Source organism: Xiphophorus maculatus, chromosome 9 (assembly GCF_002775205.1).
Source record: "Xiphophorus maculatus strain JP 163 A chromosome 9, X_maculatus-5.0-male, whole genome shotgun sequence".
Lineage (NCBI taxonomy): Eukaryota > Metazoa > Chordata > Actinopteri > Cyprinodontiformes > Poeciliidae > Xiphophorus > Xiphophorus maculatus.
The window spans coordinates 1,249,033-1,274,161 of record NC_036451.1 but is presented as its reverse complement, the minus strand read 5'-3'; the positions used below and the strand labels follow the sequence as shown (position 1 = coordinate 1,274,161).

The following is a 25,129-nucleotide window of genomic DNA, read 5'->3' as shown; positions in this document are numbered from 1 at the left end:
AATCTTTGCCAGCAGGAAGATTATTCTTTATTTTCGGGTTATTTGCTGGTCCAAACAGAGATCAGAGCCAAAATAAAAAGGAACAGAGTGCAATGCAAAGCATTTTTCCTATAATTCACCTTCAAAATTTATTAAAGAAGAATTACTTTATTCATCCCAGCAGGGAAATTGTTCCGCAGTTACAGCAAGAATTTATCTGTTATATCTGTTATACACAGATTAACACACACACGACTGGAGCTGCGTCTGCAGGCAGCCAGCTGAGCCGGCGCCATTTTTGAAGGAGAACGGGTCGTCGTCGGGAGTCGAACCCGCGACGTCCACGGGTCTAAGGCCTCCAAATGTGGGGCATTCTAACCCCCTGCGCCACCACAGCACACCCCAGTAAAATATTGAACTACAATAAAAAAATAAACTTTAAATAAACTACTGGACTGTCAGGTGTGAAAACAGTGTAAGTCAGATATGAGTACAATAGTTTCAGGTGAAACAGGTTGATGTTTGATTGTTTTCTGAAGCAGGCAGAAATCATTCCTGAAGTTGAGCTGAATGTGTTTCCAGTTGCTCAAAGTGAGATTATCAGTAGCTGTGTTTCCATTGACCATGTATATTGCAATTTGACATTTTGAAAATAAATTTGCTTCCTGGAGACCCACCTATTGTGACAAAAACTCATGTTTTTTGATCAAATGTTTTGGCATTAGAATGAATTGTTGGTTTTTTTGCCGTATTAAAATTGGTTTATTTCGCATAACAGCAATGAAAACACTTTTTTTGCATCAAACGAGTCACATGATCAACAACAGGATGTTACTACTGGTGGAAACCATGAAGTAGATGACAACAGGAAGTAGTTGGAGTTGTTTTTAATGACGTTGCGTGACCAAACTTATTCAGGTCTGATTTTAGTCACGTTTCTTATTTAATGGAAACACCACAGTTATGTTTTCTCGACATTAGCAGAATATCTGTATGTTGACGTCACAGTTTCCCCCTCGGTGTGCAGATTGAGTTCACACGCTGAGGGAAGTTAGGTGTTAATGTGAGAAAGTGAGAGAGATGGACAAGCCAACAAAGATTGTAGAAGCTTTAAGTGGCAGCTACTGCTGTGGGATTTAATACAGACCTTATTAACATGTTACACACACACACACACACACACACACACACACATGCATGTGTGCTGGTGGGCCCACGCACAGAAGAGCGCAGTAGGACACCTCTCTCTCTCCAGCTTCAACAAAGACTGACTCTACACAGCAGTCATGTGACAGTCGTTCCCATTGTTCACTTCTGGCCAGGGGTGGTTTTCCTAATGTGTGTGTGTGTGTGTGCGGACGTGGGGGGGTAGGCGTGTGTGTGTGTATTAAAGTCTCTTCTGCAGCAGGAAAACTCCTTTAGCCAGCCAGAGGAAGCAGCTCATTCCCAAACATGTTTGCGTTCGTCCTCTGCATTGTGTTTAATGACAGAGCGGCGTTGCAGCCGTTCTTTCATCTGAGCTGCTGCGAATGTGGAGAAAATAGAAAATCTGTTCATGAGTATTTTTTATGTCATAACCGAAGTTGGGTCGTTACTAGTTACATTTACTTGAGTAACATTTTTGAAAAATGTACTTTTAGGAGTATTTTTGCTCAACTGTATGCAAATAATTTTATTATGAAGTATCTCTTCTCTTACTACTTGAGTAAAATTTCTGAATTTTCTTCCCACCGAATGAAAAACAAACATGTTTTTAAAAAAATCACCAGACACAGACACACACCTGCCGTTTTTAATAAAGTTTCATAAGTTTTTTATTGAAAGAAACTGATTTGGAAACATTTTATTTTACCAGATTTTTTATTTTTTGTTACTAATATGATTTATTGTAATTTTGGTTCTTAAAATACCAAAATGTCAACTTTATGCTTCAGTGTTGCAGTAGTTCTACTCTTACTTATGTACAATTCTTGGGTACTCTGCCTAAGAGTGTACTTAAGTAAAAGTATCACTACTTCAACATATTTTTACTATAGTAAAAATAAGAAATAGCAAGAAATTACTCAAGTAAGAGTAAAAAGGTATTTGGTAAAAAAAGAACTACGAAGTGACTGATAAAATTATCAATCATTTAATATTTAAAAATTACATCATCAGGTAGAACAAAATATGAAGTTAAATGGAAATTTTGGTATTTTAAGAACCAAAATAACAATAATTCATATAAGTAACAAAAAAACTTATAAAATTTTAACAGAAACTGCAGTTTGTGTGTCTGGTGAATTTATGATGTTTTATGTTTTGTTTTTCATTCAGTGTGTAGAAAATCCAGAAGTTTTACTCAAGTAAGAGTAGAAATACTTTATAATATAATTACTCAAGTACAGCATTGTAAACATTCTCCTAAAAGTAAATTTTTCTTCCACAAAGTTACTCAAGTAAATGTAACTAGTTACTATGCAGCTCTGAAACAGTTGGTTGGTGTGAAGAAGCAAACTGCTCATAACCGCCACTTTGTGGATTAAGGAAAGTGCATCTTGAGCTCTGATTGGTGTTTTGCTGTCAGCTGCAGACTCAGGCCGGGCGCCGACAATCCAGCAGCTGGACTGGAATCAGTTGGATGTTGAAGAAAAGTTTTGTTTTGAGAGATGAACGTGGGAGGAGATAAGAACTTTTTATTACCACTAATCTTTTATAATGGGTCGCCTCTCGTTTATATGTTTATGCTGCCATTTCCTCTTCCTGTTAATCTCCGCAGCCATGACTCTGTGTGTGTGTGTGTGTGTGTGTGTGCGTGTGCGTGTGCGTGTGCGTGTGTGTGTGTGTGTGTGTGTGTGTGTGTGTGTGTGTGTGTGTGTGTGTTCCCAACCCAAGGCCTTCAGCGCCAGCGCTAACAAAGACCCAGAATGTTTTGTCTGGTGCTCCACTGCCAAGGAGAGGTGTGTGATTGGTTTGATGCTGCTGGTTTTCCTAAAATAACTTCTGATTTTATCTACAAGTTGCTTCCAGCTGTGATTTTTTTTTTTTTTTAGCAAAAATTTGCTTCAGTTTTATGTACATTTTCTGGGAAAAACTTCAGAGAAAATGAATAGTTTTAAAAATAACTTCATAAAGGCAGGTTTTGGTCTTGCCTTGTACATGTTTGGTTTTTGGAAGCGGAGCCCTGAAGCTGAAGGTCTTAACAGTTTGTGTCCAGGATGTGTGGGGTCTGCAGTGTCCCATTTTCTGACTCTAAACCCGCACAAGTGCTGGATGCACTGCAAAAACCCAAATGTTGCTAAATATTTTTGGTCTAGTTTCTAGTACAACTATCTAAATAAGACAAAACTAACTCAGAAGGAAGTTTTGAGATAGGAGCTTGTTTTAAGTAAATAATTCCTTAATAATGATGAAAAAGAACTTGTTCCAATAGTAGATTATTTCAGTAAAACATGTAAAAATGTTTTTATAAGTGAAATAATATGCCAGTGAAACTAGTACGTTTTAAATCAATAACTATTCAGTTAAAGCAAGCTCTCTTATCTTGCACCAAAAGTAAGATTTTGTTGTGTCATTGTCAGTCTTGTCCAGTCTATCACTGATATTCATACTGCAGGTGTTGTTGTTGTTGTTAATCTTGTTTTTCATACATTGTTTTTAACAATTTAAGAACTTTCTTATACTACTGTTGCACCTAGAATTCCTCTTTGCAGGACAATGAAAGCTGTTTCTATTTCTACAGAAAGTCAGTCAAAACTGCAGTAAAGAAAAAAACAACTTGGTTAATGTCAGAACTTGAATGTGAAAGTATTTACACTCGAACATAATCGCGGCTTAAGTTGTCTGTTATGTGCAGACACTGATTCACTCCTTCAGGGGATAGTTTGGGTGTTTTGAGGTTCTGTGATGTTTTCAGTAATTCTGCTGGGATTTTTTAGTGAAGCAAATAAATTCCTGGAACAGTGAAAGACTAACAGTTCGTCAGGCAGATCCTTTATTTTACTGATATTTGTCAAACAACTGAAACTGAACATGTGGGATATAAGGCCGTATTTGCAGATATGCAACTTTTACACTTTTACTAGAGACCACTGCAAAGTCTATTTTTCCTCTGCTGGAAAAAGCTTTAACAAAAATAAAGGTGTAGCAATATCTTTAGCAAAAATCACATTTTGTGCATTTTTATACTTCCATTCGGGTTTCTACTTCTTCTAAAAACAATCCAAGTACTTAAAAAAACACCTAGCCGTTTTTTGGCAATACGTTCATGTTTTTTGGTGTTTGGAAAATGAGCCGTTTCAAAAACCTCCCGATTTGTTGAGCCACAGTTGACGGGTGCGTTGCCTAGCAACTCCACCAGAATTCCACCCGTTACCTAGCAACCCAAGCTGAGCTCCAGCACATTTGGTCAGCTGGTTTTACCGCTGTATGGGCTGTACAATGGCTGCTGGAAATGTCAAAGTGTTTTGTTGTTGAGTCACCATCCAGAAACAACTTACTGCATTCTTGTTTGTTGTGCAGGAGGCTCTGCTTCTGCTTTTCAAAGATATATAGTTGTATAATTATGCTTCTGTTTGCATCCATTTCAACATGTGAGTTAGGGGGCGTGGCCAGCAGGAGCTTATTTGGATTTAAGGTGACGAGACGCCCTAAAACAGACTAAAATCTCATTACCTAAGAATGTGTAAAAAAAAAAAAATTAGTGAACATGTTTTGTATAGGCCATAGACCTATCCTGACATGTCCAAGGAAGCATAATAGGTCACCTATAAAAAAGTTTCTTTTGAAAATAAAGACTGGTGATATCTGCTATAATAGTGTTGTCATAACAACCGACATAACATAACTGTAACTGCGTTTACATAATTTAATTCGTTTGCAAAAAAAAATTTAATGTGAAAGCAAACGGCAGCAAACTGAAAAAAATAAAACCTGCTTTTGGTCCGGACCAAATGACCTTCCTGATTTGAATGCACCCTGAAATAAAAAGTCCAAATTAAAACGTTGAGAAAAACACAAAAATGTTGGTCAAGACCAACTTTGAAGTCTGGCTGTTTGGAATAAAACAGAAAGAAATGTGACAAAACTGCACAACGTTTCCATAAAAAAACACAAAGGAATAGGGAGAAGTTTCCTGCTGCCTATAGTTCGCCTGGTCCGGTTAGCTTCACCACTTAAAGGACTCAAGATTTAACTTTTATTATTTTAACAAATAGGACATTTTCATCATATTACAATGCTACATATATTTATTCTCATTAATTTATACAGATTTTAAGTGCCTTGGAACCAAAGGATTCCCTTTGAGTCGATCTGAAGTGTCCGACCTTGCGAGATGAAAGGTTAATTTAGAAAAATTACTAAAGGTTTTAAATTTAGCTTGTGTTTCTAAAAATATCAGCTGCAGCAGAGGTAGAGGGTCGAAGGTCGTCCACAGCAGGGAGCTGATGTCAGCCGTTCTGCAGCATCACCACTCCTGGATATGAAGGTCTGCTCAGTGATCTGCCACATGAAAACATATAACTCCTAACTGGGAGGATTTGTCATTACTGGGTTCATGTCAGACGCACCATTTGAGGCAAATTAAAAGAGAAAATGTAGCTGATATAAACTCAAACTGTGCTGAGCTATTTAAATTGTAACCTTGAGTTTGTGATGATTTGTACATATTTTGTGCACAAAATAAAACCTTAGTTGCTCCTACAAGCTTCAATGCAGACAAAGTCACCAATTTCATACAAGTAAATATAACAAATAATTCTTATTTATTGAGTAAAAACAAACTACAAACATTTATAAATTTACTCTAACTACTTCCTGTTGTCATCTAAAGAATTAATACAAATTCTTAAATTTGGTTTAGTTATGTTTTTAATCAGAGTGGCAATTAATCAAAAACTATGTAAAAAATCAGCAACATTTTCAATTCAAGAGGAGGAGAGACCTCCTTTTTGGGAAGTAGTTAAACTTATTGGTTTATTTAAGTTTTTTTATTATTATTATTTTGCAAAATTATTGAATATACAATGTAGACTTATGAGCTCAATAACAGAGATACGTATTGTTTTAAATCTGTTATTTAGGTTATTCAACCATCAGATTGGTGCAAAGAAACGTTGACTGTGGATGCTAGCAATAGCATTAGCGTCTGTGCTGCTGCTGTATGTTAGCATTAAGATGCTAATTTAGGTTTGAACAGCTTCACTGACAGGCTAACTCCTTTTAGCACAACTTGACCACAGCAATAATCTTCTCCTTCGTCCCTTCATGTCGTTTTTTTAAAGCAGAAATTAACCAGCAGCAGTTTGTTGTCCATCCCAGATGTCGCCTGTGCGTCAGATTTACGGACGTACCAGAAACAAAGGCTGGAACCTTTGCTGTAGGGCTAGGTGATATTTCTTAAAAATAAAATGTTTTCTTCACAAAATCTGATTTTAATAGATGTTTTTTCTTTCTCCTTTTCTTTTCTGTTATTACAAATGAAAAAAATATTTAATAAACTTGCTTTTATTTAAATTGTTCCTTCTAGGAGTTGACCTGAATTCAAAGTTCAACTAAATACATGCTTCTAAAACAAGATGGCCGCCCAGGAGATATAGGAGGTATTAAATATTATTTAATATTTGGAAAATTAACTAATTTTAAGAGAAAATTAGTTAAAGAAAAAGATTAATTACGTTAAAATTTTCAACATGATGAAATCCTTTTAAAGAATTAATAAAAATTTGATTTAGATTAGATTGGCTTTATTTTGGTACATTTACAACATTACAAACAATAAAACAAACCAATAATTTACCAAAATAGCTTATACTTACTTACCCTAAATAAACGCGTCAAAGTCTGTGCCCTCATTTCTAATATGAAACCTCAGGACGGTTCTGCAGCCCTTTGTTTGTTTCGTGTTGAGTGATGTGACTGGTTGGCGAACAGCTGCTGGGGACCAAAGATGAGTCGATGAAGAAAGGAGAGGCAGAAGGCCGAAGAAAAGAAAGAGACAAAAGTTTTGTAGAAAGGAAGAGCTGATGTGACGGACGGATAGCGTTAAGGAGACGACGTCTGTCCGTGTGGAGGGAGGGAACGAACCACTGAAAGAGAAAGATGGATGAGGTCAGAAACAGAGAGCAGCGTCTGAAATACGACCGAATGTGAAATAAATGACAGATGAATAAAAAAGGCTGGGAGTAACTAGTTACATTTACTTGAGTAAGTTTTTTGAAAAAAAAAAAAACTTTTCAGAGTATTTTTGCTATGTAGTACTTTTTACTTGAATAATTTTATTATGAAGTATTTCTACTCTTACGTGAGTCAAATTTGTGGATTTTCTACCCACTGAATGAGAAACAAACACGTTTTAACCAGAAATTCACCAGACACACACCTGCAGTTTCCGTTAAAGTTTCACAAGTTTTTTTATCCAAAGAACTGAAGAAAAGAAATCCAAAGAAAATTTCCTCTTAACTTTATATTTTGGTCCGTCTGATGATGTAATTTTTAAATATGAAATCATTGATTATTTGATCAGTTCCTCAGAACGTTTTACCAAATACTTTTTTACTCTTGAGTGAAAATAAGTTGAAGTAGTGAAATGTACAATAAGGAAAAAGTAAGTAAACGTTTAGATAAATTTCCACCAATACATTTTGAGATTTTTGAAGAAATTTTCTAGAAAAGAACTTTTCTCAAAAAATGTTCTCAGTTTGAAAAGTGGAAAATTTACTAGAAAGAAAATTTGAGATTAGTTCCAGAAATGTTTTGACTTTTGTAATTTTTTGATGGATTCTTTTGTATCCATCAATCTGGAATTTTCTTCTCATATTTTATATAAAATGAGTTTCTGTTGCCTGAGTACTTTATCCTAAAGCTAAACATTTAAGTGTTTGTCACTTACATGAATGAGATTTGACTCTTTACACATAACAGGGTTGGTTGTGTGTCTGGCAGATGGTCAGTACCACACACACACACACACCCCAACACACACACACACACACACACACGGGGCTGAATCCCTCAGGGTCATATAATAGGCCCTGTGGTCGTTCTGGAGGAATCCACATTCTGTCTGGTCCGGCGTTCCTCAGATAAACGTCTCTCCGCTCAGCGCTGAGCGGCCCGGCCCGGCCCGGCCAGCTGTTGGTTCCCTTAAAGTTGCATTTGCATTTTCATTGACATTCATCTGCAGGAGCCGACGACTCTGAGACCCCCCACGGTTCGACTCGGTTGGACTTTGTTTTAAAACAGATGTTTTACAGCTGGCTCAGGACTCCCAATTCACAAACTGCTAACTTACAATTAGCAGTAAGTAGAAGCTTGTTTTATGTAAATAATTTCTTAATGTTGATGAAAAAGTTATCAGTTTCACTGGCAGATTATTTTCTTTAATAGAAGATATTTTTCACCATGTCATAAGTGAAATAATCTGCCAATGCAATTAGAACTGATTCACCAGTTTTAAGAACTTATTGACTTAAAATAAGCTGCTATGTCTTGATGAAAAGCTACTTATAAGTTAGTTTTCTATTATTTCAAATGAACTGATACAGTTGCATTATAAACTAGATCAAACTTGGTAAGATTTTGTGTTTTTTCAGTGTGAAATCTGGGTGTAGTGATGGAGTCAGATCTGAATCTGCAGAGTCACATAAAGACAGTTACAAAGTCAGCCTTCTACCACCTGGAAAACATTTCCAGGATAAATATTTTCAGATTTATTGATTCACTCGATGAACAAATACTGGAGAAAATAGTTAAACTAACAATCCTGACAATAAAGACAGTTTTTAAACATCAGGTCATTGAATTTATTGACAATACAAAATTTTGATCATGACAAGAAATGTATCACAATAAATGATAAACGATAAATACAGACGCTTATGTAACACACACAAACACACACACACTGGTTTTGCTGAGATCAGGACTGAGAGCTTCCAGCTTGTCTGTGGTTTTTATGTTATTTTAGTTTGTACGATGTGACTAACTGCTGCATGCAGAGTGATTCAGAGCAGATGATACATCTGTCATCCTCACATCGCAGGAAAATGTGAACAGTACCCATCCTGTGTTTTCCCAGCAGCGCACATCTATCTGTCTTTTTCATCACTGCGTGTTTTGGGGTCAACGGATGACGGCTTCCTTCATGAACACAAAATAAAGTCGCAGGGAGGGAAGGTGCAGCTGTTTGCTTCATATTTTTTCCATCCTCTCAGATTTGGATACAAATAGGTTGTGAAATATTTTTAAGAATCTTCAAAAAGCCAACTTTTCATATAATCTAATCACAAACTTGCTGGAGTGCTTTACATCCTAATCCTAATGCTACACAAAACACCTCTAGGGCTGAAACGATTCATCAGATTAAACACAATTAATCCAATTAATCAGTTATTGGAATTGATTAATCATCAATTAAGCCAAAACTGCACAAAAAATATACAAATATTTTCCCTTAAAGATGGAAGAAAAACCTTCTGTAAATATGTTTGACCCAAAATGACTCAAGTGGCAAAGTTTTAGCTCCATTTTGTTAAAATCAACTAAAGAAAAGCTGTTATTGCATTTTAGGCAATAACATGTTGATTTTCTTGAAATATTTTTGTATTTCCTTATTTTAATGTATTTCTAACACTGAATAAAAATACTTAGGTGGTTAATTGAAAAATTGTTTTCTTGATTAATCAATTAATCGACAGAATAATCGACTACTAGAATAATTGTTAGTTGCAGCCCTGTGCTCCTTATTACTGTGCATTTATCCATTGTTATTTTAAGCATAAATGTTGAATAGAAATGTGATGGCCTACTAATTTCGATTGTTTTTGTCATTATTTTTGCATAAAATGCAGAACTTTTATCAGAGTGATCAATTTTTTTTGCTCAGATTAATGTAAATGTGTTTAAAAGCATAACTTTGAATTTAAAAAGTTACAAAAATCTCAGAGAACCCATCCTCCATGTGGAAGAGCTCCACTCCAGAGCCTTCTCAATTTAAAAGTAATCAACGTTAGATTGTGCTGTCTGACTGAATTTACTAAAATAATCATTATTTATGTTGCTGTGTGTTTGGAGACATAATTAAAACATAAAAATCTGTCCTTCAGGCGTGACATGTAGTATTTAAATGCTTTGTATTATTGTAATTACGGATAGATAATGATGACTTCTGTTTCCCTGCAGGGTACTTTGTTGGTTTGTATTGTGATTGCTTGACAGATAATCCCAGTTTGGTGTATCTGGGTGTGGTAACTGTTGTCTCCAACACTGTTTTTGTGCATTGACTCAGAAAAACACAATCTTACAGAGGACGTTTTGGCTAATTTCTAGTGCTAGTTTCTTAGTGCGCTTGAATTAAAACAAAAGTTAGAACAGCTCTGTTAACTAAATGAAAGTATCACTTATTCGGTGCAGCGCCACAGCAAAGGAAAAACCACTGAAGAAAAACTCAAACCTATTCTTTGTCTTTCACTGTCTGTGTCAGCTGCGCTACACGCAGGCCCGTTGCCATAACAACCGACAGACAACAGGTCTACTAGTGTATCAGGATTCAACATCAAAAAACACTCAAACATTTCCCACAAAAACAACAGAACATTCAGTACATAACAGTTTTATGTTTTCAGGCTTGATGATTATTTTGTGGTTATAAGTGATCGCTGTGGTGGATTAGCTACCGCTGCTATTAGCTAAGCTAACACAGCTGTGGTTGATTAGCTGATGTAAACACCTGCTCTACTGATGATCTGTCAGAGTTAATGTCCTGGTCGCCTGTTTTTTGTTTTTTAACTGAAGCGAAACACACAGCGTTCCACAGCACATCTACTTTTACAGTTGTCATAGTCAAGCTAACATAGCTGACCTACTTCCTTTTCCCTGTTATTTTTTTTTTTTCTTAAAACCTTTTTCTGACCTTATCTAGTTGTCTTAGTGTTGACACTTAGTAGCAGTTAGTTCCTTTTTCTTGTATGTAACGCAAATACTTTCAAGATTTAGTGCATTAAGTTGTCAATTCAACAGCTAAAGCCAGTGCTAGTCATTGTTAGCGAGCAGCTTCTCGCCCTCCAGATGGGGGTGAGGTCTCACATTGCAACAGCTGCATAGGAGATTGTTTTAAATCAATAATTCCTTAATAATGATTAAAAAGTACTTGGTCCACTGGCAGTCCTTTATAAATAAAATTGATTGATAAGTGAAATATTCTGCCAGTGCAACTAGTACCTTTTCATCAATATTAAGGAATTATTGACTTAAAACAAGATCCCATATCCTGTTGAAAAGTCATTATAAGCTAATTTTGTCTTATTTAAAATGAACTAAGATATTTGCACTAGAACCTAGACTAAAAATACTTGGTAAGATTTTGTGTTTTTGCAGTGTGTGACCTTATTTCACTCCCAGAAAGTTCACCAAGTTTTGTTTTTTTGACATTAATCATGCTTCATGTAATTTCTCTGTACTGTTCCAGAGTTGAGGATGATGGCTGAGGGGCGTTTTGCCAGTCTGCCCAGGTCGCTACATGCACATCATCACACTGTGGGAGGAGGCTCCGCCCACTCTGGAGGCCCCGGCTCCGCCCATGGCGTCTCCCCCAGAAAACTCAACATCCCCATGGATCTCCATGGCTCCAACCCCTGGTAATCCTCACTTTTTTGCTAAATTTATTTTAGGTGTTAAAATCTAATTTAACGTGATTTTGGTGTTTCATTTCAGTTGCTTGTTTCTCTCATGCAGCATCCCTTCAGGTCAGGAGATTCCTGCTGCAGCCTACCAGTCGGTCTCGCTGCATGGGACGCTGCCTCGTCGCAGGAGAGGCGGAGCCAACGTCAACCATAGCAACCATGCATGGGACCTGAAGACCAATCAGACGCAGCCGTTACTTTCCGGGAACGCATCAGTGGCTGCAGGGCTCGTCCTGCAGCCCGCCGCGTCCTCGCTGGCTCAGAATATCAGCGATGATTTCAAGAGTTGCAGGTAAACAAGCAGAAACATATTATTGTGTTTTTGTAGTTTCATATTTTCAACGTCGAGCTCTGGTTTTTGTTGAATATTCTGTCCACCCATAAAACACACATTGAAGTTGGAGAATCTTACTCATTCATTTGGTTTTACTTTCGTAATTTGATGATTAAGACAAAGAATGTTTTCACACGGGATCACTAAAGGTGATAATAAAAATCTTTGAGCTTGATTATTTATTGTCAGCAGCTGTTTTGTGAAATTTGAGGCTGAAATCTCTGATTTTATAACTAACTTACTAATAAGTAACTTAAATTAAATTTTCTATGCACTCATTTATAGATTATAGATTAACAAATGTGCTTGTTACTTTATTGATGTATTTACTTATATTCAGTCATATTTGAATTACTTTCATTACTCTTAGGTATATTTCAATTTTATATAAATGTATTTATTTTATAGTCTCTGGTTATATTTCTATTATTAATATTTAACTCCTGGGATGGAGCAGCTTTGCAATACAGGGATCAATAAAAGATATTCTATTCTATTATTCTTTTCTATTTGACGGGGCGACTAGAAAGCCTTTCAAAGAGTCTAAAAATTAACTTGTTCATATTTTGTCATGTCACAACCACAAGCTTCCACACATTTCATTTTATTGTTATTTTATGTGATAAACTGACACACAGCAGTTTATGCAGAGTGGAAGGAATAGCAGACATCGGCTTCAGTTTCTTTTTCCTGCTGGGTCGGGCGACGAACCCGTCACAACTCTTCTAGTTTATACTGTTTTCATCTCCAAAGTTTGGTGCTGGAAAAGTTTTCGACCTCCTCTTGAAAATTCTTCAAAATGTTTGAAAATTGTGTGAACTCTGTAAATAAGAGGGAGTGAGATCCTTCAGAGCCGGATGGAGATAGAGAAGGTTGTAAACGGGGCCCTGGGGGGAGAAGTTATCTAAACTTCAGAGCAAAGCCTCTCATCCCCCTCATCATGTCCTCCCGTCTCTCTGAGTCTGGGGTCGGTTTACGGCTCACGGGCCGGCGCCGTGCGCGCCGGTGCGCGCCGGTGCACGCCGTGGCCTCCGGCGGTCGGGGAACCTTTGTAGGTCGGGGTGTGGCGGGTTTGATCACGGATTGCTCTGGACTCTTTGTCTGCTTTCTCTTCATCGGTGGATCCATTTCAGACGCCGCTGACATGCGGCAGAATGATTCGTCCGGGTCGAGTTCAGCCTCTGCAGGTGGCCGGGTTCTTCTCACTATAGGATGCTGTCGAGTTTAATTCGGTGACGAGGCAGCTCAGAGTGACTCACAGCAACAAAAACATCATTAAGAAACAAGCAATAAACATCACATTTTGTCAAAAATCATCATTACGCATAAAATATATTGATCAGTGTTTCAGTTATTCATTTAATCAAAGTCACAGGTGAGTTTTTAGCCTCAATTTAGAAAGGCAGTTTTATACAAAATCAACTTTTTGAGCTGCATATCATGTTATAATGTCATTAAATCATCTAACACACCTCGAGTTTTGCCTTGATTCTTAATACATGTATGATAAATCAAGGCATAGCTCCTCCCCCACTCAGCTCCTTCAGACTAGCCAGCAGCAATTAGCAAACACCTGGTGCAACTGCTGAGCTCATTATAGGAGCTGCTGCTCAGAGCAACGCTGGTAAAAATGTTGTTAGAGGGTTAATAAGAGGAGCCATGTTGGGATGGCTTCCTGGAGGCGGAGCTCCAAAAATAGGAGATTAGTAGACAAAGGCCCAATTTCAAGGGGTTAAATCAGGAAGTAAATTTATTTAAAGTGATAACTGAACCTAGAAATTTTACATGGCAGAGAAGGAAATGACCAGTGAAGTTTCTGAAAGTCCCAAACGTAACAATTGTGTTTTTATTTGTGTTATCTCTCAAATTTTAGTCTAAAATACTAGAATTTCCACAGAGCTTTCTACGTTTCTCAGTCAGGTGGCATCATTTCTAGTTATTAAATCAAGTTTTATGAGTAAGTGTTTGGATGGCTGGTTTTTACTTTTAGTTTTAAAGCATTGTTTCTTTTACTAAGGTACACTTTTTCTACCCTGCTCTGTCAGTTTGAATTGGCAGGTTCATTGAACCCACTTGGAATCATAAATAGTTATATATATTTCTTCTGAATTAATATTTAATATGAAGGATATAGTTTTCATAAGTATGATTTTAAGAACATAATATTTTTTGTGGGGGGGCAGTGGCCCCCAATAGTCCTCCTGTAGATCCGCCCCTGTGTTTTACCCAAAATGATTAGTTAGCATCTGCTTCCTTTCTAGATGTTAAATTCTATTGACTCCAGATATTTGTGTCTCTAGAAAAGCTTGAAGAAACAAATCATAGTTTGCTTTTCCATTAAAACCATACGTCAGTCTTGACTTTCATTCCTCTGCTGCTGATTGACCTGTGACCCCTGACCTTATGGTGCACCAGCTCCTCATTGGTCGGTTTGTTTTTCTCTTGACCTCTGTGGGCAGCTTGCAGACCACCAGGACAGGAGGAGGGGCAGCAGAAAAGACACAAACAGAGAGATCTGTGCTGACTTCTAGATCATTTCAACTTCATATCTGAATCTCTTTTCGCTTAAAATCAAACTGGATCAACATAAAATTAGAGATTTGGAATTGTCCCGTTTTCATTTGAAAAACCTGACTTCATGTTTTGCTGTCAATGCACAGTACTACGTTTCCACAGCAAGTCTGGGTGCTCAGTTCCAGTTCTTTGCTGAAATTCGATTTTTATTTGTTTTGTTTTAAAAAACCATGCACAGAAGAACGCTGAACATTGTCAAAATAAGACAAAACGAACTTACAAGTAACTTTTAAGCAAGACAGGAAGTTGTTTTGGGTCAACAATTACTTAATATTGATGAAAAAGTGCTAGTTTTACTGGCAGATTATTTCACTTCTTTCACAAGTGACAGGCCTTGCTCTGTTACCTAGCAACCCCAGCCAAGTCCAGCCCGTTACCTAGCAACCCCAGCCAAGTCAGCCCGTTACCTAGCAACCCAGTTCTAGTTCCACTGGCAGATTATTTCACTTCAAACGAGACATTTTTCCCATGTTTTTAGTGAAATAATGTCCCACTGGAACAAATACTTTTTCATCAATATTAGGGAATTATTCACATCAAACAGGCTCCTATATATTGCTGAAAAGTTGGTTATATGTTGGTTTTGCCTTATTTCAAATGTACTAAGATATTTACATTAGAAACTTGAGAAAAATACTTGGTGAGATTTTGTTTGTATAGTGAGAGATTTCAAAACCTTGTCCCTGCTGAAGAATGCAGAATACAATCACAAAACATTATTAGTAATAAATGATGTCATATAACAATGAATTGAAACAGATTTTTTTTTAGTTAATTTGCAGTGTTTGTTGCTGGAAAAGTTACCTTGAGATACTTAAAAAGTGCTTGAATTTTAACAGCTCAATGTCTTCTCTTGTATGAAGTAAATAAAACTTGGTAATTTAGTTTAAGAGAAATACTCCACCTCTCATTTGAATGATGGAAACCCGCTGACCCCTAGAGGCGGTCTGCAGGTACTGCATGCAGCTGTTGCATCCGCTGCCAGCCTGAAGCCAGCTGTGGTCATGCTGAGAGCCGTGCGGTGAGCGGCAAAGAACAACAGTAGCCAGAAAAAGATTGTGGTGAGCTCTTCATGCTTCAGCCAGTCCCTGCTCTTTATTTTCATCCTCTTCCTCGCCTCGGCTCGTTCAGCCGGTCCTTTCTGCTGCTGATTGCAGATTGTTCTTGTGGTTGTAGAAGCAGGAAAATTCAGCGTTGCTTGTTGTTTTTAGCACGAAAAAGAAATACTGATATAGCAGTGGTCAGTTTGTCTAGTCTGAAAAGTCTTGGCTGAAGCATTTTGCACATACTTTGGTTTAACTTCTACAGAGAAAATCACTCACCTGAAAAACAGTTTCATTACGGCGCTGCTTCAGAATAAACCCAGAGTTGGGTATAAATGTATTAATGTAAGTATTAACTACTTACATTTACTTGAGTAACTTTATTGAAAAGAAAAAAAAAATAGGAGTGTTTTTCCTACACTGTACTTTTTTATTTCTACTTTAGTAATTTTATTTGAAGTATTTCTGCTCTGACTTGAGTAAAATTTCTGGATTTTCTTCCCACTGAATGAAAAACAAACATGTTTTTTTTTTTAAATTCACCAGACACAGACACACACCTGCAGTTTCTGTTAAAGTTTCATCAGTTTTTTATTGAAAGATGTTAATGTCTTGGATGACAGCTTTCTTCTCTTACTTGAGTATAATTTTTTATCCCCACCTCGGGTTAAAGTCGACCTTTTGACTTTTGCAGATTCACATGGGGAGGTAACAGAGGGAATTTCCCTCATTTGAGAAGATTCATTTTGAGGGATTTCAGTGGGTGTTGTCTGTCCAGGGTGATTTCCACGCTACAGTCACGCTGGTTGATGTGGTCAGGGTTTCGGGTCTCACAGGAGTCCAGCAGAGCGGCACACAAACGGCGACGCCAAGAAATAAAAAACATCTGCTTCACTGTTACTGAGATAAAAACACCTGCCGTGTCACAGTACAGCCTCACAATGAACGCTGATGGCTGCAGCGGCAGGAACGGGGAAGCAGGTCACAGCTGATGGAGGGAACTAAAAATATCCTCCAACCCTGGGAGAAAAACGATTAAAAATATGGGTGGAGGTTCACCATTTAGCTGGCAAACAACCTCAAACAGAAAGCCTGACAGAGTTTTTCAGCAACACATTTAGCAGCGCATACACAAGAGTGATTGACAGCGCTATGACCCTCCTCCTGGCTCTGAATGGTTTAGTTTTGCAGATTCCTATAGTAGCTCGGCGAGGAAGTAAATTCGTTTTTCCACTGATTATCTGTCTTGTAGAATACTTTCACGACTTGGTGACAGTTTTAACAGATTCTGTTTAAATGAAAAATCTACATTTTGTAGCTTTAAAGAAGTTCAGCAACAATTCTGATGAATTGTAGTTGTACGAAGGATTGACTGAGGCAACCTGGATAGAAATCCAAGCCACACTTTGTGTCACATTAATTTCCTTCCACTTCACAACCAAATGTTGTTTTATTACATAAAAACCCAATAAAATACATTGTTTATGTTTGTACTGTGACAAAATCTAAACACAAAAATTAAGGTGTATGGATACTTTTACAAACTGCTGTAAGAAGAAAAACGTTTTCCAACTTTCAGCGATCGTGCAGGACGTTTTGGCAGACAATCACCAAAACCACAAGCAGCCAGCGCGGCCTGGGCTCAGGGGACAGCGCCGTGTTTTTCTGCTGATATGCTGCAGGGCGTGTCGGGACACGCTCTGATCTCTAGACCTGCAATAGGATCAGCTTCCTCATCTTTTGGTGCAGATCTTGAAAGCCGCCTGAGAGGCTGAGCAATCTGCGGTGAATAAACGGCTACAGTCTGTTGTGAATGGGCCCCTCTGTGCTAAATCCTGCTCATTATGTGGAGCTATATTGAACTAAGAGGGGCTGGGGGATAAACATATCTGGTTTGGTAAGAAATGAGCTGTGCTGATATTCCCGTGGGAACAGCATTCCAAGCTGAGGGGATCTGAACTAGCAACCTTCCCAATGTAGTGGCGGATTTGAGCTGATTACGGCTTTCACTGAGCCCCTTGCAGTCTCCAGTAGAGAAAGCTGCAGTAATACTCCAAATACATTCATAACAGGCTAAAATGTTTCAACTGTCAAGAAAAAATATGAGTGAAATACACCAGGAAGTTGTTTTAATCCCACTGCAGAAACACAAAATCTTACCAAGAGGTTTAGGATTAGTTTCTACTGCAAATATCGTAGTAAATTTGAAATAAGAAAAAAATCACAACTAACTTTCAGGAAGATGTTGGAGCTTACTTTAAGTAAATAACTTCTTAATATTGATGGAAAACTACTAATTCCACTGGCAGATTATTTCACTCCTAACATTGGAAAAATGTTTTGCTATACCCAGGGCTAGACGATACAACTAAAGCACTTATCATGATATTAGCGTTTCATATCAGTTTATATCACTGTCGATATTGATAATTACTTATCAGGTTTTTGTTTTAAATATCTGAAATACTGCCATCTGGTGGTGTGACTTTTCCTGTTTTTATTTACAGTTTTCACTCCACTATGTTGTTTCTTATTTCTAAGCATTTATAAGGCCCAATAGGCAAATCACTCAACATTTCGTTGCTAGGTAACCAAAGAATGTGTGAGTTGCTAGGTAACCAAAGAATGAGTGAGTTGCTAGGTAACCAAAGAATGTGTGAGTTGCTAGGTAACCAAAGAATGAGTGAGTTGCTAGGTAACCAAAGAATGTGTGAGTTGCTAGGTAACCAAAGAATGTGTGAGTTGCTAGGTAACCAAAGAATGTGTGAGTTGCTAGGTAACCAAAGAATGTGTGAGTTGCTAGGTAACCAAAGAATGTGTGAGTTGCTAGGTAACCAAAGAATGTGTGAGTTGCTAGGTAACCAAAGAATGTGTGAGTTAGTTGATTCCACCAACTTTGCTTCGCTGACTGAGAGGTTGAGCAACTACAGACTTTCATTTGCCTACATCCCCCAAAATGCTGTGCGGTTCTGGATCAGAATATTTTATCAGATGTATTGTCTATCGATATTGATTATCACAATATATATTGTTATTGATTTATTTTCCAGCCCTAGTTATAAGTTAAAAAATAATCTGGCAGTGAAACTGTTACTTCTTTTGTAATCAACTTTAAAGAACTATTGACTTAAAATAAGCTGAAGTACGTTTTTTGTCCTATTTCAAGTAAGCCTATGGCAATAAGCAATGAATCACTTAATCAAATAATAAACTAAAAAGAGCTCAATAATTTCCATTTGTATGATTTATTATTTTTCTCTCTTCTCTTTTAAACTGGATGATAAAAGTCTTCAGTCTGGTGTTTTGGTCTCAACTAAACTATGTTCCAAATTATCATGCAAATTATATTTTGTCAGATTTTCTTAAATGGTCAATGCAAATGACGGTCAGTATAATTTTCAAGTCATGAACTATTACAGTATAAATCAGATTTTACTGAACAAAGCTCCCTGTGAGAACAGGATTTTTTTCCAAAATAAAAAACTCAAAATGCACTGATCCAAATTATTATGCACAGCAGATTTTCTAAACATTTTATGGATTATAAAGAAATGCAAACGGTCATTCTTTGAATGTGCAGCATTAAGTGTTCACATGTACTAAAATCAAAAGCTATTTCAATCAAACGGATCCTGAACCTTGAGGCTCCAGAGGCTCCAGCAGCTTCAAATAACTGTTTGCTGCTTTAAGGACATTTTAACAGCTGATCTCTGAATCAGATGAATTTGTCTAACAGAAACTTTCCTCATTCTGTCTTTATCTGTAAAACCATCTTTGTTCTGAATCAGCCACAAATCTCTTCACAGTACGATGAAGCTTCAGTTTTACTTAAATATCTAATGTTTTCATATCTTGTCATACAGCACTACACTATCTGATGATTTTCATCAGCAGAGATTCTTTCTGTTTCCCATATTGCTTGAAACCTGTGGCCTGCTTAATAAAGTGGAACATCCTTCTTAAGTAGATTTCCTTTAATTGAGCTCAGCAGACAAACTAATCAACCAGCTCTCTGAAATTAATTATAGTGATTCAAAGAGCCCTGACACACAAAACCTTCTATAAATTTAATAGCAACACAAAATATTTAATCTTTATGACACTTAAATCCAATTTGCATAATAATTTGGAACATGGTGTTGATCCTTTTTTTGAAGGACAGTTTTGTTTACAGACTTTGTAATTCATTTTGTTTATTGTTTATGTTGGTTTGGTTTCTTTATTTTGGATATTTAAAATGTCTTCCAGTTCCAGTGTTAAATGTTCATTAGAATTTCAAGTTCATTGATCTTTGAGAAATATTTCATGTATTATTATTACCCTTATAATGCTTTAAAATAAACTCAAAACAACAATATTATTGTTTATGGCTATAACTTTTTATCGTCCAGCAAAATGTGTATTTTTTTATTTTCTCTAGAAACTAGACCAAGAACACTTTGTGTTTTTGCAGTGTAGGTGATTTAAACTGCGCCAAGATAAAACTGCTGCTAAATGGGTTGTTTTTAATGCAGTTTTTAGATGAAAACTCTACTAAAAGCTGGTGCTTCTGCTTAAAGCGTGTGTGTTTGTGTGCTGTGACCTCTGTGTGAAAGTGCCAGCGGCGTCCGAACAGTAGGCGTGCGGCTGTGATGCGTGTCACTGTGGGGGAGGAGTGAGAGGAGGTCGGACGTGTTTACCGCTCAGAGGACGGACCAGAGACTCAACTTTAAACTCCACAGCCCAGATGGTTTTTGGTTTCATTTCTCTGAAACTTTATGGAAAACATTTGCAGTTTTGGGTTTTCCTAACCATGGTTTGGACATGCATGGACTCATAGAGCAGCTGTTGAAATGTTTCGGGCATCAGCCGAAGTAAAAGGAGCAACATCAGCACCAGTTAGAGTCACCTGAACCGAACCTCCGGGTCCGACCCATCGGGATGTTTTCTCTGAACCGGACTCTCTCTCTCTCTGTGTTTCCCAGGGATCCTGTCGCCGCCCTGGACGCTGCTGTTGACTACGTTAAGGTAGGACAAAACACACATTTTATCTGGGCAGTGAAAAAAGAGGGAAATGTCTGCGGAAATTAAATGTTTGTATCAATTATTCCAAAAACTAATTCATTAACAAATTATTTCTTTTTATTTTTGCAGATGAACTGTTTAAATTGATTCTCTTGGTGATTCTTTGTTTTACTGTTCAAATTGTGAGTTTTTAGTGTAACTTTGGTGTAAAACTGTCTCAGTGCTGCCCTCTTTGGGTTGAACAGGGACTTCTGCGGTTTCAGTTTTTGATTCTGTAATTTGGATTTTCATGCAAAGTAAACAATACTAAAAAACAAACTGTTGGCTACTTTACACACACTCCTCCCAACTTTAGTTCTAAAACATTGGCAGTAGTGTGAGTCAATGGCCATTAGTTGAATAATTTAAACTCCTGGAGGACCACAAAATTAATTTAATTAAACATTAATTAATTCATTTAATTCACAAAAATGTGTTTGTTGTGAATATTTTGTAGATTTCTTTTATATAAAATCTATTTATCATTAAAGATTCAAGGGCTTTTAACAAGCTCTTATTTCTTGCTGACAAGTTACTTTTCAGTTAGTTTTCTCCTATTTCAACTCTACTCAGGATATTTGCACTTCACCAAAAATACTTGGTAAGGTTTTGTGTTTTTGCAGTGCATTTGGTTGGTTTTACTGTTCTTTAGCTTGAGGTCAAGGACCGAGCAAAATCATTTCAAGGACCACAAATGGCCCCCAAGTCACAGTTGGGACATTAAATTATGACCTAAATGCTTCGCAGGTCACATCCGGCGCTACATGAGTTAAACCGATCACCTCTCAGTGTTCAGAGACGTTGATCCGATATCTGCTGGACGATCAGGATAATTCGCCCCTAAATCACACAATCTGACTCTCTGCTGTCGGCTTAACGCAGCTTTGAATCACAAACACACACACACACACTCACACACCACCTGAGTCTCAGCTTTCAGGGACAGAGAGATGATGTGATCGTTCTGTTGGCACAGCATCATTTGGCAGACATGTGATATTCTTTATGGCTTTCTGTCAAAGTACGACATACAGTTCCAGTTACATGTTCAGTTCGCAGCATTTAGTAAACTCTACATGCTAATATTTGTGATGCTAGACACAAAACATCTACCCAAACAACCAGTTGGCATATAGACTGAAAGTTCGGTAGAATCTGTTCGATTTAGGACCAAAATTGAAACATTTGTTTAATTTTTAACTGCTTTTTAAAGGATTTTTCCAAACTTGTTCCCCTCCTGGCCTGTGGGGGCGCGGCACCAAGAGCCACTGAAGGAAACGACACAAAACCCTCAGAAGACACTGAACACAACTTCCTTCTTCACCAAATGTAAACAGAAAAAAAGCAGCGCCAGATTTTAGCGGTTATAGGATTTCTCTCTCGTCTTTGATAAAAAACCATGAGCCATTTCTCTCGCTAACGTTACCTAGCGCGTTTGTTTTGGTTGTGTTTACCCAGAATGCCCTGCGCTGTAGTCCACTTCCTGCTTTTGGAGTGGTCTCTGGTCCTCTTGGTATTCACATATGCGTTCAAACCGAACCAGAGGTTTGCAGGCGTACCAGAGTTAAAATCTTTGATTTCTCCTCCCACTGATTAAATGAACAAATTAAATGTTGGAATTTTCTAGATTTTTTCATTTTAATGTAATAAAATAGAAAATAATTGAATGTAATTAGAGATGCACCAATCCAATATTATAACATCTGTATCCGTCCTGATATGGAAACTATTGTCGATCGGGTATCGGTGACACTGTGCCTGAACGGTCAATGTAGATCTATTCTGTCTAGTTCTATGCTTCGTCCTCCAAGCTTTATTATTTATTTTACGTTATATCCAGAATTTCTAGCTGTACTTTCTGAACCGTTAGTTGTAGTTTATTTTTACATATTAGGAAGTGAACCTTTTGATTTAGTCAGTTTTAGTTTGTTGTTTCTGTTACTTTGACTCTTCTACTCCTGACTGAACAAGTTAAAGTTGTTTTACATGTTTGCAGCTTGTGAAGCTGTTTGTGAGTTTGAGTGAGCTGTACTGGTGCAGAGTTATCAAATGTATGTCTGTGTTTAAAAAAAAAGGAACGTTTAAAGTAAATTTAGTGCAGTTTTTCTGTCTCAGATCGGTGTTGAAACCTCAGATATCGGCATCGAAAGTGAAAAAAGTGGATCGGTGCATCCTTACTGCATCAGTATTTCATCAAAACACTTTCCTAACTGCACAGATGCTGGATGATTTTTTTTTATTTTTAACACTTTGGTGTCTCACCACCTGACCCTTGAACCATCTTCATCACTCCATCGCCATCATTCCCTCCATCTGTTGGCTCGTATGCGTGATGCTGCCACCTGAGTGTGAAAAGCAAACCCAGTTCTTCTCACTGGTCAAACTGGGGCTGTGAGTCACTGGTGTTTGTGTGCTAGCTGCTTATCCAGCCACTGTATCCGTTGTGTTGCATAATAGGTGTGAAAATGTGGCTGCCAGCTCTGCCCTGCAGCTCCAGGTGTGTTTGCGGTTTTTTGTTTTTTTTAAAGCAGCTGGAAACGGACAGGTGAGCCACCGACAGCGACGGTAAAACATGCAACATGTGATTATGAATGGATGTTTTCAGTGCAAGGAAAGTCGTTTTCACAGAACATTTGCATTAAAGTATCTAGGACTGAAACGATTAATTGTGATTAATCGTTTATTAAAATAATTTAATAATTGATTGTTAGTAGCAGCCGTAGATTAACTGGATTAAAATTGGATTGGAACCTCATTGAGAAATAAATTAATAACCCGCTCCAACATGACTGCTTAGCTAGATAAATATAGAGCTGAATCGATTAATCTGGATTAATTAATTATTGAAATAAGCGTCAACTAATTTAATAATTGATTAATTGTTAACTGGATTATACAGACTCACAAAAAGAGCATTTTGTGAAAAAAGCAAACATTCTGAGCAGCAACTGAATCAAAACTGTACAAAAATATATACAAATATATATATATACATGTTTCATCTAAGACTTAAAAAAATCCTTTGTCTGATTAAAATTCTGCTTTTGAGGTTCTGCTATTATAAATATTATGACTGAAAGTTGAATTCTGCATTCCAGAGGATAAATCTGGGAATAATGTTAGACTACAGGTTGTTTTTTTTAGCTGCAGATATCATAGACTAATGCTACGTTTTTCCATTTTAGGCAATAAAATGTTAATTTCCTTATTAAAAAATAAATTTAATTATTTATTTTCTTTCAATATATTTCTAACATTAGATAAAAGTTTCAGTGGTGAAATAAAAACTTTGCAGAATGTGTCAATATTTGATCCGATTAATTATCAGAATAATCGATTACTAAAATAATCTTTATCGCAATATAACTGCTCTTGAATTTCTGAAGATTTTAGATGTTAAAACCTGCTTTTTATCTGATTAGCTTATTCCCATCGTCAAATGTAAAAGAAGTTTGTCCGTATAGTAACTTTTAAAAATCTCTGCATGAATATTTTCAGATAATTTTGAGATTTTTGGGGCTTTCCAGTAGTTTGATGTCATTTAGTGAATTAAGACATCAAAAAGCACTGGAATGAGTCGTTTCTACTCAGGGAGAAACGACACTATGTGGTTATTGTCAGTGTTCATCCTCAGTTAAATTACTGGTTTTTCCGGTAATGAGCAGCTGGGGGAAGCATGACGGCCTTTCATGACAAGCTGATTTATTGGTTTCTTCACGATTCTTCTCTTTTCTCCCACTTTTCTTATTCTCTTTCTTTCCCAGTCAGAGTTGAAAGCAGCTCTGCAGCTTTAGAGCTTTAGAAAACAATAATGCTCTCTGTGCACAAATATGCAAGTGTGTGTGTGTGCGTGTGTGTGAGTGTGTGTTGTCTCAGGTTGCAGCAGCGCACAAAGGGAAACTAATATACACACAAACTGCAACAGAACAGCTACATTACAATTTATCTCAGTTTACAGCTCAAATAAATATCCATATTCTTCCGTATGAAACTCAGTTTCTATTTTAAGGTTGACTGAAAGGTTTGCGCCATCTGGTGGCCGTGTGGAGGTACTACCAAACTGTCAGAGCGCGTCTGGTTTAGCCGTCAGTCTCGGTATCAAACATCCACTGCTGGGATTTATTGCTTTAATTTCGTAATGGAGCAAGACTTTAAGCTGTAAGTGGAGACCAAAATGATTATTATTCAGCTCCACCAACGAGTTTGTGGTGGATCTGAGCTGATCAATTAAATCTACAGATAGATGAGTTTTATAAGATCTCTTATTAAATTCTGAATATTATATTATCCTGATACGTTTTTAGATTGTTTTGCCACTTTAATATTTATTTAAACCAGAATTTGTTAAAATTCAGACTTAAGAGGAAAAGAAGCCGTTAAATCGTTGTCAGCAATATTTCCAAATCTGTTCAAAACAAAAGCTTGTGTATTAAAATATTTTTAAGTTTACTTATTTCACAAAGATCTGTACAGTAGACATACAGAGTGTGGGCACA

At 37.1% G+C, this 25,129-nt stretch overlaps 1 protein-coding gene across 3 annotated transcripts in view; it reads left to right on the top strand.

Moving 5' to 3' along the window:
* bcar3 (BCAR3, NSP family adaptor protein) overlaps positions 1-25,129 on the top strand; it is a 76,926-nt gene that overhangs the window by 26,812 nt on the left and 24,985 nt on the right. For all 3 annotated transcript variants that reach the window (XM_023340201.1, XM_023340202.1, XM_023340203.1), the window contains 3 exons: positions 11,426-11,594; positions 11,692-11,931; positions 20,555-20,597. In XM_023340201.1, coding sequence (XP_023195969.1) covers positions 11,426-11,594; positions 11,692-11,931; positions 20,555-20,597 — 452 coding nt within the window. The remainder of the gene's footprint in view (positions 1-11,425; positions 11,595-11,691; positions 11,932-20,554; positions 20,598-25,129) is intronic.